At 42.3% G+C, this 21,837-nt stretch overlaps 1 protein-coding gene across 1 annotated transcript in view; it reads right to left on the bottom strand.

Annotated features, from left to right (window-relative positions):
• Positions 1-15,764, bottom strand: part of ZC3H12C (zinc finger CCCH-type containing 12C) — a 53,793-nt gene extending 38,029 nt beyond the window's left edge. Inside the window, exons 1-2 of the mRNA XM_067563295.1 lie at positions 15,760-15,764; positions 14,796-14,865 (exon numbers count right to left, since the gene is read on the bottom strand). Of these exons, the coding sequence (XP_067419396.1) occupies positions 14,796-14,865; positions 15,760-15,764 (75 nt within the window). The remainder of the gene's footprint in view (positions 1-14,795; positions 14,866-15,759) is intronic.
• Positions 15,765-21,837: the final 6,073 nt, after the last annotated feature.

The raw sequence follows: 21,837 nt of genomic DNA, 5'->3' as shown, positions 1-21,837 counted from the left end.
TGTCATTCTCAGGGTCTGCCCCAGGCAGCATGTGTATTAACAAGGGGTGTGCAGCAACAATAGGCCATACAAAGGAGACTAGTAGGCAGCTGCTGTATGAGCGCCAGAGTCATTAGAGAGCAGGCTGCCAACAAGAAACACCTGGCTTGGGCAGACTTCGGCTTTTCCTCATTGTTTCTAATACACGAAACAAAGAAAGAAATTATTTTTAAGTAGTAAAAGTTGTAAGTTTCTATAAAAAACAAAACCTAAAGGATATAGCCTAGTCTATTAAAAAGAGCTTGTAGCTTCTGCTGGGAAAATTAAAAATATAAAAATAAAGGAATATCACAGCAGTGATTGTGTATATTTTCTTTTTCCTGTTAATAAAATAAATCATTACTGATGCTGTGCAACAGGAGGTCTGAAAGGAACCAGTATTATACATAAATACATTCAAAAGTACACTCTGGATTTCGTGAAACTTTACTTTTATGTATGCACCAGTAAGCCTAATGAACTTGTGCTTACACACAACTAAAACCAAATACGTTTAGAAGTAAGTATTTCAGTTTCAATGGAAAACATTTAATAAATTATTAAACTGAAAAATATCAATTTTAAGCATCAAATATGGGATTTCTTTTAACTAATGACATTAGAACGTTTATTTACTTACACAAAGGAAAGAGGAACTGTGCTAGCACTACTGCAATAATAAATTTACTTATTAAAGTCATCAATGGTCATGTGTTTCTAAGAATAAATATTTATTCTACAGATTTACTCTTGAAGCAGAAATTTCCCTGATTCCCTCCAATTTGTATAAATGATGAAATATCTAAATAAATATTTTGGAAGTTAAGTTACTAGGCAAGTGAGTTTTAAAATTTTTCTTCCTTCTCGTGGAGACAGAATATTTCTAAACTAAAAGAAAAGGTCCAAAACAAATTACTGTTAATAAAAGCCCTGCAATTTACTACAGTTAGCAACATGACAACAGCCTTGTGCTACTAGGGAGGCAAAGGGGACATCTGCCCCCACTCCATAAACTGCCCTTCAAGGGGCCTCAAGTAATTGTCAGAAAGGCCAAAATATGTACAAAGCTATCCAAATGTTAAGCAATGGAATAGCAGAAGATTGGAGTCTTCATCCTTTATATAAATTATAAATCATGGCAAAATACTGACACAGTAACCCAATTATACTTAAAACTCCTAAAATCCAAGATTTTCTAGGGTCTAACTAGCCCCTGGTCAACTGGAAGGTTGTTTTTTTCAGAAAGGAACATCCAGGGGGCAGAGGCCCCAGAATACCCACTTGCTCCCTTCACCCCTCCCAAATAATAGGACCCTACAAACAGCCCAATGGCTAGTTTTGGTGTTTGGTAAGAAAGCAGATCAAAACAGTAACTTTCAAATCATGGCCTTTGTTTTTAGTAACTTTACACAGGAAAGCTCAATTCAGATGAAACAAGGCTGAGACACAAGTATATTAAATGACTTTCAGTTCTATTCAATGGGTGATAAGCAATACTGAAAATCAAGCAGAAGTAGCTGTTTGTCTAGTCTCACAGGCAGAGAAAATCTAACTCAGACCATTTCCTGCAATTTAGAGGGTGCCCAGAATGCAAATGGTTTATTGTTAGATGGTTAATTTCAGTTATTTTCCAAGTTGTATTGGAATTTTAAAATGTTTCAGGAAAACAAATGAATCCATGCATCATCATGTTATAAGACAAATGTTTCTCAGATACCCAGATTTACAGCTATAAACCAAGTATTATCAAATGCAAAATCCAACACTGCATACATTTCTGCATCTAAACCTTCTGGAGACAGCAGCAGATGAATGTACTAAGTTGCAAACCAAAAATCCAACCAAACACAATCTCTTCACATTGTCCATTTTACACTCAAGAGAACAGGTAATATCATTACTATTTTGAAGTTTTAATTCTGAGGCAAGAAAAGTCTTCTCACTAATTTCTGCCACTGAACACAAAAAAAGAGAGAAAACTACCCAAGTGCACAGCAGGAAGCCTGGTCTCCAGCACTGGATTAAGCTTCTTTGCAAATAGCAAATAAAGGCAGTGATCTGAAAAAGCTAATCAGTCCCTGCTGTGGTATTTAGACTACTTCAGTTGCTGGTATTGGATAATGTTAAGCATATTAAAACATCTGTAGGAGAAATAAGGAACCAGTCTGGTTTACCTAGTCATAGGCACTGACCTTGAATGCAAGAAGCATCACTTTGCGAGCCATTAATTCAATCACGGTCTGAGCTGAGAAATACTTTTTACATGGTAGCAGAAATGCTTATTTTGGCAAAAGGGACATATGATGTAGTCAAACTGAGGATAAGTTTGGTAGTATAATACAACTAGCATATTTATCATTCTATACACACAAATGCTCATTAGCACAGGTGGATGATCTGACTTTAACATTTATTTTAAATATAAGGCTGCAATTCGGTAGAAGTCACCACTTCACTATTCTTTTGTGTAAAAAACTTTCCAGATCCTATGCCTTTTGGAAACAAAGGGAGCTACTTTAAGTTACCTTTGGTTCATCTCCATGTCAGTGTTACTGGAAAATGATGTAATGCAACTTCAACCAAAATCAAGATCAAAATAGGTATTTAAGATTATATCAAATAGGTCTGTAGGTTATATTTTAAGCAAGCCAATGTAAACTACTTTAACAAAATATATTTACATGAAATTTAAATGCATGTTGTATTTTTACATCATGTAAACATGTTAGTCAATTGTTCAAATCAGTCTCAATAGCTTTCTCTCCTGCATAATTTTCGCAAAACTTCCTTAACATAAATTGGAAACGCTCAAGATTTAAGAGATGTCAGAACCAATTTTATCAAATCATGCTCATGCTAATAGAAAAACATTCAGATAGGGTTTTAACCAGTACACTAGATTTCCAACTGGGAACAACCAGGACAACAAAGAAACCTTAGCAGGAAACAATGTGGATCTCTGTCACATCTGTGACAGGCTATAATAGCATTACTAGAAAGTACACAAGCAGATAACAAAGAAACCTCTACTTCTGCAGCTAAAACCTTCAGATCCAACAAACAGACCAGTCTAGCCATTTCCCACTGCTATATTTAAAAAACACTACAGAAAATTAATAGATTATAGCTGGACGTTGAAATGCCGCATGCACAGTGATTCCTCCGATTTCTAGCCTCTTATTCATCTGGAGAGGCCAATGATTCTATTTTCTTGCTCTTTACAAAGACCAGAAATTGTATCAAAGCTCATCTTTAATTTCCTAGCTCTATTTTATTTAAACATTAAATAGACTATCAGGCAAAGAACATAAGATGGTTACAAACAACTAGTCCGGACTAACTTTGGAGGACATTGGGATGAAAGGAGATTCCAAAGTAGCACACAAAAAGACGAGGGAGCATGCTACAGAGTCCTGGAGGAATCACAGACAGGGGAGGGAGGCGGAACTGCATGGGAAGATGCAGAGAAAGACCCATGGAGGGAGAGCTGGAGCAGCTGGGAAACTTAAATAGTATCAGAATGGCCAAATGGAGGTAGGATGAAGTTATCAGGATATTATTACTATAGAAAATGTCGAGCACAAACCTCTAATTCTATTGAACTCTATTACTTCCAAACATGTTGAAAACAAAAGCTTACCTAAAAAGAAATCTTAACTCAAACGTACAGAAGTCACAATCCACCAGTAATTTTAACTTGTTAAAAGTATTGCTGCAGCAAAACACTAGAAACATTGTGATTTGTCCCAATAACGTTTCCTTTTGTTGTACAACCTTGTACCAAGTCCACTATAATCCACAAAAATATAATTTTGTTTCTGCAAGAATACATTTTACAAGACAAGTTAAGCACCATCATTATATACATAAACAGAGGCAAGTAGATTTTTATTTTAGCATTCATACTTCAGACAAATGTCACTATTGTTGCATTACAAAAACATCCATATATTTAATGTTGCACTCGGAAGCTCCAGAAGAGGACCTATTATTACTAAAACTGGGCATTGGCAATCTGCTTAGGAGCATTTGTTGATCACTAATCAAAACCTTAACAGGTGCAAAACATTCAAAATACAGCAACTTAGCACCACCTTCTATTCTGCTTCAAAACTAAGCAAACTTCCGTCTAAACTAAATCCACATGCTACAAAATCTGTGTTACAAAATGAATCATGCAACTATGCAGGGGGATGAACTAGATAACTCGTAAACGTCCATGTCAATCAAGATAACTACCTACTTTTATGACAAAGACAAACAATGGTTTTCCCTAGGCAAGGAGGAAGTGAAATTGTAATTTCCTATTTTGTAGGAAAGAACAATTCTTATAGGAATTGCAATACCAGAACAATCAGTCCAGTCTAATATTCTGATTCTTACAATGGCTAATGCAAAATGCCTCAATAAGGCAGCAAGATTCACAAGTAATGGGAGCTCTCAATTTACCTTTTCTATGACATTCGGTCTTTCTTTAAAATTTCATCTAAATAATCTCAGTTGCTCATTTCTAAATTCAGAGGCACTTCTCTTACTTGTGGTAAAAGGATTTAACAACCTAAAAAAATCATAGCTTGGGCAAGGAATATTTTGGCTTTGGAGAGGAGACTCATCTTTTTCTATACATCCACGTAACTTGGTAAGACATGGATATGTATCATTGTAGGCCCTCTTTATGAAAGAGTCCACAAATTTCAAGAGAGCTTTGGTTTCCAGGAAAGAACTGTTAAAGCATACTAAGGGTATGTCTACACTGCTGGCTCCTTCGGGACAGATGAAGCGGGATTGATGGAGTGGGCTGTGTAGACCTGCTCAATTGATCCTGGAAGTGCTCTCTGGTCGACGCGATTAATCCACCTCCCGAAAAGCAGTAAGGCCGTGTCGACCAGAGGGCATCCCCGTCTACACAGCGAAGACACCACGGTACGGCAACAATAAGTAAGTCGACAGGAGATATGCAAGCTACATTATGTAGCTTGCATATCTCCCATCGACGGCAGTGTAGAGCAGGCCCACCATATCTTTGTGATCTGTGTGCATGTCTACACTGCAATTACATACCCATAGTTGGCCCGTGCCAGCTGACTCAGGCTCATGGGGCCCAGGCTAAGGGGATATTTAACTGTAGTGCAGACTGCTGGGCTTGGACTTGAGCCCAAGCTCTAGGACCCTGCGAGATGGGAGGACCCCAGAACTCAGGCTGCAGCCCGAGCCTAGAAGTCTACACTGCAATTAAACATACCTGCAGCCCAAGTCAGCTGGCATGGGCCAGCAGCGGGTTTTTAATTGCCGTACAGACATAGGCTAAGACGCCTTAACTGTTGCAATGTTGTTGGTTGGATGATAGACTATTGGTACTAATGAGGACAGAAAATTAAAAACGTTAACATAAATAACGTTTATTCTCACTGTTTGTGGGTATAAACACAGCTCTGATCTTTTCTTGGCTGTTTACTGACTAAGGCCCTGCCCCTGAAACCTGCTCATTGTAGGAAGAACACTGTGCCCATGTGCAGACCCATCAAAGTAAATGGTCTGCCCACACAGAGCAGCCTGCAGTATCAGGGCCTAAAATAACTGCCTATCCATGTCTAAGTAAGCACTCTGCAATAAGAAAATTTTAAGAAAGCATTTGACAGCCTACATCACAATTCACTCTGAACAACTTGAAGTTTTGCCAACAAAAATAATTAACATCATCAAAGCTTTATATCAAGGTGCAGCTTGCATAGTTATATAGACTTGAGTGTATCATTTAATAGAGACATTAATGTCAAACAAGGATACATTCTCTCACAGCTTCTGTTTGGCAATGCCATGGATTTCACCATGTGCAAAAGTGTAGAACGATACAACACAGGCATCACATGGTTCAACAACAGCACACTAGAAGATTCCCTCAGGGAACTGATGGGCAGGATTCCCTGGGAGGCTAATATGAGGGGGAAAGGAACCCAAGAGAGCTGGCTGTATTTTAAGGAGACCTTATTGAGGGCACAAGAGCAAACCATCCCGATGTGCAGAAAGAATAGCAAATATGGTAGGCGCCCAGCTTGGCTTAACAAAGAAGTCTTTGGTGAACTTAAACGCAAAAAAGAAGCTTACAAGAAGTGGAAGCTTGGTCAGATGACTAGGGAGGATTATATAAACACTGCTCGAACGTGCAGGAATGAAATGAGGAAGGCCAAAGCACAATTGGAGTTGCAGCTAGCAAGGGACGTGAAGGGGAACAAAAAGGGTTTCTACAGGCATGTTGCCAACAAGAGGAAGATTCGGGAAAGTGTAGGCCCCTTAAAGAAAGAGGGAGGCGACCTAGTGACGGAGGATGTGGAGAAAGCTGAGGTACTCAATGCCTTTTTTGCCTCTGTCTTCACAGACAAGATCAGCTCCCAGACTGCTGTACTGGGTGGCACAGAATGGGAAGGAGGCGAACATCCCGCAGTGCTGAAGGAACAGGTTCAAGACTATTTAGAAGGATTGGACATTCACAAGTCCATGGGGCCGGATGCAATGCACCCGAGGGTGCTGAGGGAGTTGGCTGAGGTGATTTCAGAGCCATTGGCTATTATCTTTGAAAGCTCGTGGCAACAGGGGGAGGTCCCTGAGGACTGGAAAAAAGCAAATATAGTGCCCATCTTCAAAAAAGGGAGGAAAGAGGATCCGGGGAACTACAGACCGGTCAGCCTCACCTCAATCCCTGGAAAGATCATGGAGCAGGTCCTTAAGGAATCCATTTTAAGGCACTTGGAAGAGAGGAAGGTGATCAGGAACAGTCAACACGGATTCACCAAGGGAAAGTCATGCCTGACCAACCTGATTGCTTTCTATGATGAGGTGACTGGCTCTGTGGATGTGGGGAAGGCGGTGGATGTGATATACCTTGACTTTAGCAAAGCTTTTGATACGGTTTCTCACAGTATTCTTATCAGCAAGTTAAAGAAGTATGGGTTGGATGAATGGACTATAAAATGGATAGTGAACTGGCTAGAGCATAGGGCTCAACGAGTAGTGATCAATGGCTCCATGTCTAGCTGGCAACCGGTCACAAGCGGAGTTCCCCAGGGGTCGGTCCTGGGGCCGGTTTTGTTCAACATCTTTATTAATGATCTGGAGGATGGGGTAGATTGCACCCTCAGCAAGTTTGCGGACGACACTAAGCTGGGGGGAGTGGTAGATACCCTGCAAGGTAGGGATAGGATACAGAGTGACCTAAACAAACTGGAGGATTGGGCCAAAAGAAATCTAATGAGGTTCAACAAGGACAAGTGCAGAGTCCTCCACTTAGGAAGGAAGAATCCCATGCACAGCTATAGACTGGGGACCGACGAGCTGGGCAGCAGCTCTGCAGAAAAGGACCTGGGGGTAACGGTGGATAAAAAGCTGGATATGAGTCAGCAGTGTGCCCTGGTTGTCAAGAAGGCTAATGGAATATTGGGCTGCATTAGGAGGGGCATTGCCAGCAGGTCACGGGAAGTGATTATTCCCCTCTATTCGGCATTGGTGAGGCCGCATTTAGAATACTGTGTCCAGTTTTGGGCCCCCCACTACAAAAAAGATGTGGACAATTTGGAGAGAGTGCAGCGGAGGGCAACCAAAATGATTAGGGGGCTGGAGCACAGGACTTATGAGGAGAGGCTGAGGGAACTGGGCTTGTTTAGTCTGCAAAAGAGAAGAGTGAGGGGGGATTTGATAGCGGCTTTTAACTACCTGAAAGGGGGTTCTAGGGAGGATGGGGCTAGGCTGTTCTCGGTGGTGGCAGATGACAGAACAAGGAGCAACGGTCTCAAGTTGCAGGGGGGAGGTCTAGGTTGGACATTAGGAAAAAGTTTTTTACTAGGAGGGTGGTGAAGCATTGGAATGGGTTACCTAGGGAGGTGGTGGAATCTCCATCCTTACAGGTTTTTAAGCTGAGGCTTGACAAAGCCCTGGTTGGGATGATATAGCTGAGGTTAGTCCTGCTTTGAGCAGGGGGTTGGACTAGATGACCTCCTGAGGTCCCTTCCAACTCTAATATTCTATGATTCTATGATTCTATGATTCTAAGATATAAATTTTGCTGATTTCTGACAGTTAAACTAATGGGCAAGCAAAGACCAAACGATTGTCCAGCATCACAAAAAGACAGTATTAATAATCAATTATGAAAAAACCAATTTAACGAAAATCCCAATAATTCCTAAATTCTAAATCCTGAACATTACAAGGAGTAAGTCCATTCACATATTTTGGCAGTAATGTGCAAGCCCATGGAGTTATCCAGAAACAAATATAATAAATTGGCAAGGCAGCAGCTGCATTCACCAGTTTAAACAAGACTTGGTAATTTTAAAAAAAAGTTACAATTAATTTTTAACTCACGTTTTATTTCCATCTTAACATATGAATATGAAAGCTGGAAATCCAAAAGTATACCTAAGTATGTATAAATGCCTTCAAAAGCAAATGCCGCAGAAAAATACCAGGCATTAAATGAAGTAATTTGTAGCAAATGCCAAGATTCGTCAGAGTTTTACAACCCCTTATCTCTAAAGATATCCAGAAAAGAAGAAGAAAGTATCTGGGACACGTGTTAAGAATGAAGTCAGAGTGTCTGCCACAGCAAGTATTCTGTTGGGCAGCTGTGATGACTCGTGGGGTACCCAGGACCAGATTCGGATATAGGGGCAGGCAACCCAGGCAACTGCCTGGGGTGCTGGTTTTGGAGGGCACTTGGTTTGGGGTGTTGTTTTTGTTGCTAGCGACAAAAGGGAAAATAGAATGTTTGAAGTAAAATGTTTCAGGTATTCCGTATATTGATTCATTGTTCACAAACCTCCGAGAATGTTCTGGAACTTTGTAGAATCTCATGGAACCTTCCAGACTTTCTGAGCTTTCTGAGTTTTCCTCAACTCCCCATGACTGTTATCAGCCAAGCCCTTGTGAGTATATAAGGGATGGAGCATCCCTAATCAGTCAGTGAGATATAAGAATGAAGTGAGAGCCCAGCTGCGATATTGTGAACTTTGTTTTATTGTGGAATTGTAAAAGTGTACTTGTGTTTTCAGACTTGAAGAGCATACATAGCAACTAATAAAGGACATATTTAATGAGACACCAGTGACCTTTTGAACTAAAGGACTAGGGTTAACATTCTAAGGCTGTCACCTACTGTAATACCACTTAGTACTGGTCCACCCAATGTTGGTGCACAGTTCAATTTCTTGATGTTAGCATACTTCAGTTATTCTTAAAATTAAAAAGTTTCAATAACCTTAGAGGAAACATTTTTTTTTAATTTGCTTATATGTAAGGTCTGAGGCCTTGGGTTTTTTGGCTAAGCGGTAGTAGCTATATTAGGAGAGACAGCAGCCATATGCTAAGAAGCATGTGGACACACCTTCACATCCCCATCTAAATTACATCAAACAATGTAATATCAGGCTGTTAAGAAGGGGCTACTGTCCTAACAGTACCTACCACCACAAGATAAAGAAACAAACCTTGAGATGTTTGAACCTTGAGAAAACTTTGTTTGATAGCATTCTGTCTGGCAAGGAATCACTTAACAATTGTGGTTGTAAAATCTACCTTCCACTTCTCTATTGTATATCAGAATGATTATTTGTCTGGTTTCTTGATTGTTTCTGTCTGTTGCATAATTAATTGTGCAATATTTAAATTAACTAAGGTAGTCAGGTATGATTGGTTAAAGAACTGTTTCATAATGCGCTAGGATTGGTGTTTTGTAGTACTTTAGTTTAAAAAGATTGGTTAAAGTATAGCTAAGCAGGACCCAAGTTTTAATTATATAAACTGAGGTCCAAAAGAAAGTCCTTTGGAACCTAACTCCAGGATACAGCTCAAGATCAGAGCTGCCAAACTGCAACACCCTGCCAATCATATTGTGCAGATGGAGTCTCCAGATGATCTAATCTTGATTGGCCATCAGGAGAAATTTGTCTGCCTTATTGGGAGTGGTGAGAACTGTATGCTTAGCGTGTCTATTCTGTTTTGGTAATTGTTAATAGAGAATAAGGATGTTACTGTGTAAAGCTCCTTTACTGGTAAAAGACCCCACAAGCCCACGGAAGATAATGTCCGGAGTCCTATGAATTGGGAAAGGGTGACACTGAGCCCCAGGATGTGAATTGGATATGGGTAGGTGCCTTTCCCACGTAGCACTATGGATTGGGAAAGGGTGAGGGTGCCTTAACCAGGTTATGTCTTGAGCCCTACAGATTGGGGTAAAGGTGGGGTGCCCTAGTGTGCAGGCAACATATTTATGGCATGAATAAATACAGATTTATAGCTCCTAGCGTGCAAATTTATTGTCTTGTATGACAGGGATAAATCATGCATGTAAATCATGCATCAAAGTCGTGGAATTGGCTACAAATGCAATAAAAAAGGGTATTCAAAAGTTTAACAAATGGGGGCAAAGGGGATGCCAAAGACGCTCCTCACCTGGGATACCATTTAGATTAGGGCTGGCCCTGCCCAGGACTGAGAGTCACCCGGTTATCACCCTGCCTCTAGTTAGAGAGAGATTTACTTCTGCTTAACTAAGTGTCAGCTCCCTGACACCATCAGCCTGTCAGCCATCCAAGCACTCTCTTCGGGGCTGTCAGCTCTTACTTTGCTTTGCAGGTTAATAATAGGTGCACCCCAGTCTCCTTGAAGTGTTCTCCTTTAGTGTCTAGCCTCTTATCCACTGAACATTCACAGACACGCCAGGTCTGCTGTCCCCAAGGGAACAATGTACACACCAGCTTGTATGATTCAACTCAGGATCAGCATCTGGCTTAACATCCAGCACTGAGATATATTTATAGTGAAAACAACAACACATTTGTCATCAAAGATTCAAGAGATAGTGGGTAAGGATAACGGAAACAAAAAAGTTACATGTACAATTATAACACGCTTTTTAGAGACTAAGCGTTAGATGGCGTTAAGCCTGTTAAGTTAAGAAGTTTATCTCACCCCAAAATGTCCTCTGAAGTTTTTCAAATAAGGCTGGATGTGATGAATGTAAATGCACTGCCTGCTTACTGCCTAGGTATAGGATGAATTGTTCCCCAAACATAATCCAGCAAACCTCTGAAGAGTATCCAAGATAAGGTTCATTTCCTCTGCCTTGTTTCTGTAGCTTAGTTCCTTTATGCAATTTTTATAATCCTTCATCAGCATTCATTTTAGATGGGTGATGGAAAACCCATGGTGAATGATACTTAATTTACATTTCAACAGAAACAGGTGAATAAACATTCCTCGTGAATAAACATTCCTCGTGAATAAACATTCCTCGTGTGACAGAAAGCCTGATTGTCAACTCTGCCTTGATATAGTAGACTTTTAAACATATTTTCAGCATATATACATAACTCCTTACATAGTATCTGTACATATATTTCACAGTGATATTAATTACCACTGTGACCCTGGCTTTCATTTAAGACCTCCTATGACTTTCTTCAGTGAACCAGAATGTGCATACCAGAATCAGAACATTCCTGTAATCTCTTGCCAGCTGGGTCATAGCAACTAGAGGAATATGCACAAAGATCTGACTGAAAGAATCCCCTCTGTCAAACACTACTCAGAAAGGGAAAAATCATGAGAGTTAAGAACATAGAGGACATGCAAAGAGTGGCCCAGGATAGGCAGGGATGGCAAAGTCTTGTTCATGCCCTAAGTAATAATGACAGCATGAAAAAGATTCAGAAGATAATTAAATGGTGAAATCCAGCTCCATTGAAATCTATGGGTATGTCTACACTGCAGATTTAGGTGCCAGCTGCGGTGGATAGATACGTGCTAGACCTGATCAAGTTAGCACACTAAAAGCAGCCGCAGCAGCAGAGGCAGTGGGACAAGCTAAACATTCAAGTATGTACCAACCTAGGATCTCAGATACGATTGTATTCAGGGCAGCTAGCCTGTCCCACCACTGTTATTTTAGCAGGATAGCTCAATTAAAGCTATCATGTGCATGTCTACCCAAGCCATAAATTATACTTTCTGCTTCAGCTGAGACATACCCAATGGCAAAACTCCCAATGACCTTAATGTAGCCAGAATTTCACCCAAAACATTGTTGAAACCACTAACAGCAGTCATGCTGAAATGAAAGTGAACATATCCTTTGAAACAAGGGCTTTAAATTAAGTGTACTTTCAGTTAAAATGAAAGTACCCTATTTTAATGGCTAGAAAAATACTCCTCCACAACCACCGTATTTATTTAAAGGGACACAGTCAACTTTAAAAAACTGCAGTCTGAAAATTCTTACCTCCTATTATTAGGAGTAATGCCTCAGACTACAACTGAAAGAGACGAGAGGAAAAATTCTCCCTTCTATTTTACTTTGTACACTTTGTATATAGTTGGTTTCACCATTTCCACTCTTTAGTTACTTAGGGTCTTGACCCTGTAATTAGATCTGCATGGGTAGATCCTTGTGCCCACAGAGAGCACTCTTCACTTCAGCGTGGCTTCACGTGGGCATGAAAGTCCACCTTTGAGGTCCAATTGTAGGAGTGCGGTCTTAGTCAGGCAGTGTCCCCTGCTTGTATGGGTCATTCACACAATGACAAGAGTGAGTTTGTTTGTTTTGTTTTTTAAATAGGCAAATGTTACGGTAAAACTCAAAAGTTGTCAGTAGGACTCAGAGGCAGGTATTATAACTTTTTAAAATGATCAAGTTTCAAACTGATATGACCCTTTGAAAGATAAAAATAAACTGTAAGTGGCACACAATACCTTATTGTTACTATTCATAAGAAACAACATATATTCAGATTTCCATATTTTAACTAGTTATTTTCCAACACAAAATTAAAAAACCCACTAATTCAGATGGCTATTGAGTGACTATTCTCAAAGATATCAGCATAGCAAACTACTCTATGTATTTCTAGAGCATCACACAGAAGGTTGTGTATCAGAGCCAGGGTTCTCAATCTTTTTCTTTCTAAGGATCCCCGCAACATGCTATAAAAACTCCAGGGCCCAGGGGGGGTGGAGGGAGGGTCTCAGAGCTGCTGGCTTCAGCCACTGGGTGTATGGCGGTATGAGGGGCTTCAGCCGTGGGGTGAGTCAGGTGAGGGGGCTTGGGCTTCTGCCCCATGGATGCTGGGCAGAGGGGGAAAGGGCTTTAGCTCCACTGGGGCTCCAGGTGATAGACCTGAGGGGGTATTGGGGCTCCAGGCTTAATCCTTGCTCAGGGTTTTCATTCCAGGGGGAGTGCTAGGGCTGGGGACTGCTTTAGAATAAGTGTCTATTTACACTTCCAAACACTGTTTCCTCTAGAAAATGTATTTTCATTGATGAACGTTAGATGCTGATCTTTTCCTTTGTTTAGAATGAATCACATGGACATTCTGTATATTTTCTGCACATAAAAAACCGAAGTGTCTAATTAACTTTCCTTGTGACAATATTGGGCGACTGGCCAATATCTACAACTGTACAGAGTATACACTGTCATGCTTAGCAGAATGCTTTTATTCAAACTGATCTGTCAGAAGAAAAACCAACATGGTTGTGTGAGACAGCATTCCCATTATTTAAACAACAATCTAAAAGAACTGGATATCCTACATAACATCCATTATACTATATTAGGGCAACAGGACTCATTTGTGCTGGAGAACTACCCCTTACAAAAGCCAGAAAGGAGCGTGATAGAAAATATTAGGGCTTGTCTACACAGCAAACTACAAGACAATCCAGGATGTAACTGTACAACAAACCAGTATGCCATGCAATATCTTCCATGAGGATACTGCTGCAGTGTATGGAAAGTTCCAGAGTCTTTCGTTTCTAACGTGGCCACCTGCTTATAGGTGATGTGTCTTGCCAGAAATACATGACACCAGTGCTCCAGGATTTCTGGTTGGAGATTAATGTATTAGTTTGGCTCTATAAAGTCCTAAATGGCTTGGGTCCTGCCTATTTGAGACACCAACTCTCTGCCCAAGCCATACTCTTGCAGTTGTCAGTTTGGGCTGGAGTTCCCTCAGTGACAGATTCCAGCAATGGATTCTCCGTGAGAGGCCTTCAACTTTGGAATTTACTCCCACTCTTGGAGTGAAATAGCCAGAGCATGCAGCAAGGCCCATCTCTTTACCCAGACTTTTGGGGAGAGAGAAGCCCAATAAAACTGAAATCTGGATGTGTGGTAAGATACTGTCAGAATATTGTCTGAATTTAATTGTTTTCTCTGGTTTATTATATTCTGGGGAAGGCGCTGGGATTTGTTAATATTATGTTAAAAGTATGGCAGGCTAGATCTGATAGTAAGTGGGTTTCTCCTCACCCCCGCCCCAATTTAGTTCTAAATCTAAATAAAGAAATTAGTATTTTTAAAGGTTCAATATACATTTGACTATGTATCTAGCTATAATTTAGCTACAGATTGTGTTCAGATTTACTGTATCCACAGAATACAAAAAGAGACCTCGAAGAAGTTCTCAGGAAAAATAAAATAAGTCAGGATCAGACTTGACATTCCTGATATTTCTAAAACAACAAAAGAATAAAAAAATCCTTATTTCAGTGTTTCCTACCTGGTGTGCCATCAGGCCTGAGCAGGTGTCCCACAGAATTCTTTGAAAAACTATTTGAAGAGTTCTGGATTGGCTCATGAATATTCATGAGTTCATTTGTAAACTATATGGTGGCATGCCTCAAAATTATTAAAGGTATCAAGGTGTGCCATGGCAGAGAAAAGGTTGGGAACCACTGCCTTATTTTTTAAAATAACCTAGTACATCATAAAAAAACCTACCACCTACTGATGACTCCTCTTCCAACTTTAAAAGTCTCAGGTTCTTTTTGGGTTGAATTTGATTAGTCAGTCTCAACCTAATGAGAATTAAAAAAAAAAAAAAAAAAAAAAAAATGGACAAGCAGATTGAGTTCTAGGGCTGTGAACAGAGTACATTTCTCCCTGAGAATAATATTTCACACTCTTTTGCTCTAAACGCAAATGTCTTACTTTTAAAAGTTCAAACTTGTCATACTGTTAAATCTTCTGACAATGACAAATGCGTGTGACATGTCTGAATGTTCAGTTCAGAAACAGCAAAGTTATTAATATTCAGATGTATTAACTCTTAACATAAAATTTTAATATCTATCATTAAATGCAAGATTACTTTGCACAAAACAGCCCCCATTTCAGCTGATGTATCAATCCTTACTTACAGTGTTCAGTGGAAGCTTTTGGTGTAAAGATTAGAAAGAAAATTGTTTTCTTTTACAACCCTGGAGAAATGTTAAAAATGTGCACCTTGCTGAGTGAACCTATATACTGGTAAACAATTTAACAGCTTGTGCAAGTGCTAAGTGAACAGGAAGAAGGATAAATTTAAAATGAAGTTAGCCACTGGTGCGATAAGTAGTTTTATACAAGGTTTTTTCTTGCTGTACATCCCAGAGGAACACATTGTGCCCAATCTGTAACACATTGGTGTCTAGAATTTAAGGACATATTCTAGCCACTGACCAAGCCTAGCTAAAGCCATTGCCCAGGAGACGTAATTAGCATTAGGAAAACTGACCCTAAAAGACTGCAGACCTTGAGGCCTGTAGCCTGGAATTAAGCATTTATGAACTTACAAAAGCAAGGGTGTACCTATTTTGGGGTAGGTCTTGTAAAAGGGTGACAGAATCCTCCTACAGTCCCATGCTGTAGGCCCGTACTATAACCCTGCAGGTTAACTCATCAGTATTCACTTAGGGCTGGTTCACACTTACCGCATGATTCGGCAGCAGTCGATGGGAGTTATTCGACGGGAGTTTCGCAAACTGACATCGACTGCTCTGCTTCCCTTCTGCGCGCTGTTCTCACTGCGCTGAGCCAACGGGAACGCTGAGCGCTACGCTACTTGAGGGGGTGGACTTACTCAGTCGACTTCCTGATCAATTGAGCAGGTCTCACTGACCGCTCAATCGATCAAGGAAGATCAATCTGATGGTGGCGATTTTGCCGCCGTCAGTCTGAACATAGCCTGAGTAGCTATGGTTTGTCAAACTCCACTCTGAGTGAGGGACTTTCCCTTTCGAAAGAAAGCTGGGGCCAGCCCTAAGGAAGGAACGCTACAGTAGCCAAACCTGGGCAGAAGGTTTAGGTTGTTTAATTTGAATTACTTTTAGTTACAAAGCCAAATCCCAGCTAGCAGGTAACTCTTGACTTTGTACAAGGTGTGTGCAGCATTTTGTTGGAGCAGCGTAAGAAATCCACCAGTTTACATTTGGTACCAGAAGTTGTGGAATTCTTCACACAACATCTGCAAAAAAAAGGTATAAAGAGGAAAAAAGGACAAGTGGCTGGTGGAAAAACAGCTGAACTAGAAAACTCAGATTTCAATCTCTCAGCAACAAGCATAGGCTGTAGCCCAGAAGCAACTCAAAAAGCCCAGACTGTAGTCCACCAGGAACAGCAATGACAGTTCCAAAAAACAGTAAGAAGTCCAACTTACAGTTCAGCAACAATGGCAAAAATCCAGCTGGCAGCCCAATAAGAATGGCAGCAGCAATTCCAAGAGCACCTGCTATACAGACTAGCGAAACCAAGGGCTGTGCCCTGGGTGTCTGTAAATCTCAACCCTTTCCTAGTCAGAAATTAAACTATTTCCAGGGGGCATACCTGGTCATTTACAGAAGGTGGCTATTGCAGTGCAGGAGGAGTCATCATCTTAGGTGTTCAATCAATTCATTTTCGAGGGGAGAAAGACAGATGACATATCAAGCCCTGGGACAGGACGCTATCACAAACTATGAGGCTATCAGATCTGCTATTCTAAACAAGATGGGGATCTCTGAGAAAATATTCATAGTGGTTTACAGGAGATCTTTTCTCCTTGGAGGTACAGCCATGCACCTATGCTTGGCATTAGACAGACTGTGCAACTTGGTGGCTCCAGAGTGATATTTACAGACAGTGAAGGAACTGATAGACCTGCTGGTCCTAGAGCAATAGAGTAGCTGCCTGGGAGGGGGAAAGACTGGGTGTGTTGATACCAACTGTCTATGCTAGCAGAAGTAGCACAACAAAAGAGGTATGACAACTGCTTATTTGGTGGAAGCTAGCATCCCCAAAGGGAAAGGTTAACAATTCAACCAAAAACGAATTCAGTTCCTCTCTGCTACATTGTTAGCCTTGAGGTACACGGGTCCAGGTAAAAGGCCAACATTCCCTCTACCTCATCAAGTGAAACTAGCCAGCATTCAACCAGAGAAGATACTGTGTTTGTCAGACCCAGACATAGGTTTGCCACTACAAAATGTCATCAGTTTGGGATTTAGGTGATGCTACTGTAGAATAAAGCTTTTCACCAATTCAAAGTTTCAAAATTTTATCATCTCATGATTGATGAGATTGTGTGTTACCTACTGCTGGTGCTTTAGCTTTCTGCCCTTGTGCCTCGTTTATCACAGCTCGTATGTGAAGTGAAGTGATGTGGGAGGATGGCACAGGAGAACAGGTATTTCAGAACCACCATATTGACCAATTTTGGCCTCTGCTAACATGTCAAAAAGGCTAATGGAGTTTAGCCAGCTTCAGCCTATCTATGACATCTGAGGAGCTTCCATGTGGAATTCTTTTCACATATTTACATCATATGCCATATTCTTTTGTCAGACAGCACTATGTCTCCAACTTCACTAACTCCCACAATTCTCAGCACTTATTTGCGACTTTCAACTCCCTCCTAAACCCTTCAAAACACAAGAGGTTGCTGTATTTTTCAATATGAGGATTGACCAGATCTTTCCTCACCCTCTATTTCCCTGGGTATGACTCTCTCTTCTAGCTCATTCCCCTCAAAATACCATCCACAAAACAAAAACAAACAAGCCTCTCTCTAAAACATCTGCTCCATTCATTTTTGAACCCATCACGTGTGCTGTTTACAATTGATTTCATTTCCTCGCTATCCTACCTCTAGAAAAAAAACTGTTTGGAGAAGGAACATACAGTAGAACATCAAAGATATGAACACCTTGGGAATGGAGATTGTGCGTAACTCTGAAATATTCGTAACTCTGAAGAAAACTTTATGGTATAGTACCCTGCAGTCATTGTCTTCCATCTGAGGCTGGGAGAGATCTCTGCAAAGGTGGCACCTGGCAGCACTACCTGGTTTGCAAGCAGCTCCTTGCCCTAGTCCTGTTTCTTGCCTTTGGGCTGAATTGGGAGGGTCTGCCCTGCACCCACAGCACTACAAGCCCCAGTCCTCAGCTGCCTCTCCGCAAGACTCGCTCTGCTCTGTGCACTGCTCGCCAGGCTCCAGAGGCAGCACGTGGCAGGGGGTTGGTGCCAGCGCCCCTCCCTCTCCTGCCCCTTGCACTGCCAGAGGTGCTGGCAGGATCCAGGAGTGCAGCCACAGGTAAAGCTTGGGACGCATCGGTGCACAGGCTGTGGCCCTTAAAAACTCCTCCAGAGCGCAGAGTACAGGCAGCAGCTTGAAGCCTCAGACTCTGGTTCCCACTCTAACTCCAGGCCAGATTTTGACTGCAACAGCAGCTCAGTAATTCCCTGTGGCAGCTTCTTTCCTGGGCTCCTGACTGAGCTTGCAAGCTTGTCCCCCTCCTGACCTGGTGGTGATGAAAACAACTTCCCGCACCAGGGCCCCCACATATAGGGGGGGGGGGGGAAGGGTACACTTTCAGGTCTCGGAGATCCTGGCAGCCCAGGCTGCAACCCCCATGGGTATGTGGGTGGGAGGGGGCCCATGTTACAAGTTTGTATTGGACCCAAAAAAATGATGCTTGGGCCCTGTCCCCCTCCCAGGGCGGTGGGGTAGCGGGGGAGGGGGGGGGGTGAAACAGCACCCTTGGCTTACAGGAAACAGCGCAGACCCCAGGCTGCTTCTGTTCTGCATGCCAACCTTTCAGATGCAATACAGGCACAGTATTTGCTTCCTTCCTCCCCACCCCCCGCCTGATTGCTTACTTCCAGTTCCACATGGTGTTTAGCTGACAGGTCAGTTCATAACTCTAGTGTTCATATCTTTGAGGTTCTACTGTATTCTATTAAGTTTGCAATAACTTCCAGAAGTTGTAACAGAATACACTGGCCCTTTAAGATGGTCCAGATCCAAAATTCTCATGTCACACAGGCATTCTGGGAGCAGTATTTTCCAGGACACGTGAGCTCCAAGCCTCCACAGCAGAGAATTCTGGGAAGGGTGAAGCAGCATATAGAAGTAGCTATCTTATCTCATGAGGGGGGGAGTTTGGAAACAGTAGAGGTGCTAGGTAAGGACTGTGGAAAGATCAGCCTAGATAGCAGGCCAGAGAAGGGAAAGTGTGGAATCTGATACTATTTTTGAGGTGATCCTGGAGAGTGAAGAACCTTGGGAGCACGTGGAAGAGGCAGCATTGGCCAAGACAGTGTATAGGGCTTGGGAATTGGTTTTGTGGGCCCAAGGGTAGCAATCTGGGAGGATCAGTACCGGGCTTACCATGGCGCCATTGCGCCGGGCCCACACTCAAAAGGGGCCCATTACAGACCCGTCTAACCCATCCACACAACCAGGTCTGGCCTCTCACTCTGCCATACGGGCTGGGCAGGGCTGCTGGTCACAGGACTGATGGGCGCAGCTGGGCCAGGCGGTGTCTTGAGGGTCACGTCCCTGTAGTCACGTCTCTGCTCCCCAGCAAAGCTCCAGCCCCAAGTGATCTCTGCTGCCTGCCACCTGCGGGGCACCGCCTGGGACTGGTGCAGAGGCCAGGCAACCAGTGGTGGAGAAACTGGCTCAGGCCAGTGGACATGATCACCTCTTAGCAGAGTCGGTGAGTGCGGCCAGGAGGCAGAGTATGGGGAAGTGGGTCACGCTGGGCAGTGGGGGAAGTGTGTGTGGGGCGCTGGGCAGTTGTAGAAAGGAGTCGGTGGGGGGCGCTTGGCAGGGGATGGTGTGCAGGGTGCTGTGCAGTGGGAGGTTTGTGGCGGGATCTATGCATGGGGAAGAATTGGGCATAGTGGGTCTGGGGGGCTACCGGGCATAGGGGTCAGAGAGAGTCTCGGGGCACTGAGGGGTTTGGCAAAGAGAGTCAGGGGGGATGCTGAGTGGGGGGAGGGGACAGTGGGGTGCGCTGGCAGCACAGGGCCAGTGTGCATCTAGTGTTTGCGAGTTTGTAAATAGTGCCCTTGCACTGGACTGGGCTCAGCAGATCAGGGCTGCCCCCGCCATGCCTGGATTAGAGGCCATGGTAGCCGTGGGAAGTGAATGTGGGCAGTGAGTGGACACCGACTCCCCTCAGCCCGCCTCTCCCCTAGTTCCATGCCCCATAGGGGCCTCCAAATATGTTTGGCACCAGGTGCACAAAAGGTTAAACTAGGTCTGGGGAGGATTCTTCCCTCCACACCCCAGTATTGAGAATTAAAAGTATTTTTGTTTGTTGAGCGTGTGTGTGTGGGGGTGGGCGGGGGGTGTTGGGGTCCTTGTGAAAGAGCCAATGGCCCAGTATGGAATACTGTGCAAAGGAAGTGCTTGTTTATTTTGCATATTTGTTTCCCTAGGAAGGGTGGTGTTCCAGTTTAACTCAAGAGCTAAACCAACTCCCTGACATGTGGAAACTGAGGCAACAACTGCACCTTATATAATGGAGTGGTAAGTGTAACCCTGCATGTGTCTTGCACTTCTTAGTATGCAAAATACATAGTTTGTGCTTAGTCTTGCATATAAGAAAAGGACAGAGTATCAGATATTAAAGCTCTAAGCAAAATGGAAATAATCAATCTTGATATGTGTCAAATGAAAGTTGAAAAAAACCTGTGTTTATTCAAACAGAACTCATTCTACCACAGAAGTCCACACTAACTAATTCTAGAAATGAGGTATCCAATATGGTGTGTGAAGTACTCCGTGATGGAGTATCATGATCTAGATAGAGAGACTGTAAGGCAGGGGTTCTCAAACTTTTTTTTGCTGGTATCCCCTTTGAAAATATTTCAGGCTGTGACAACCTCCTCCCCCCTCCCAAAAAAAGTGATGACTCCCCCATGCCATGCTACCCCCCTTCATGTTATGCCACCCTTACTTCTGCACTGCCGCTGGGGGTGGCACTGCCTTCAGAACTTCAGCCGCTGTTCTCTGGCCACCCAACTCTGAAGAGCTCTGGCTGTCAGTCATGCGCAGGGCTGACAGCTCACAACCCCTTAAACCTTATAGATGGGTACAGAACTCAGTCTATAATTGTATATTTGTATAATTGACTACTTCCTTCTAATGATAGACAATGTAAGGTGTCCATATGCTGCTTTTCTTAGATCTATCAGCAACTTTAGTTACCAATGATTACAAGTTACTGTTCACTTACAGATCTTCAAGTTTCAGTGGGGTCCAAAAGGATAGTGCTGGACCCCTGGTCAGATAACAAGAAATACCTTTTGACATTTTGCTTATGTTCTCTCTTGTCTATTTAGACTGTAAGCTGCCTGGGGCAGGGACTATGTTTTATGTGTTTGTATAATGTGTATACAAACCCTGATCCTGACTGGGGTTTTTAGGTGCTACCACAGTACAAGTATTAAGATATAGCAAGTGAATATTCAATGCCCAAGATCAGGTTATCTCAGAGTGCTTTCAATACTATCCCACAAAATAGTTTCTGTGAGGCATTTGCTATCAGTATTTAAGGACTAAACCTGTAACTGGCTCTATGTACTCATATGGCACAGGAATGAAATATTTTAAAACTGGTGGCACAGCTCTCTCAATTAAAGGGCCCACATCTTTAGAATTTGGTCCTTTGGTAAGCCTACCAGCATCTGGATGTATTAATGTTTGGGGCCCAATTTAGTCTGATCACAATTTGATTTAAAAA

The sequence above is a fragment of the Emydura macquarii genome, unplaced genomic scaffold (genome assembly GCF_026122565.2).
Source record: "Emydura macquarii macquarii isolate MOO-44397 ecotype Brisbane River unplaced genomic scaffold, CSIRO-AGI_Emac_v2 contig_2473, whole genome shotgun sequence".
Taxonomy (NCBI): Eukaryota; Metazoa; Chordata; order Testudines; family Chelidae; genus Emydura; species Emydura macquarii.
Note: the sequence above shows the minus strand (reverse complement) of the source record. Positions and strands in the feature narration are given on the sequence as shown.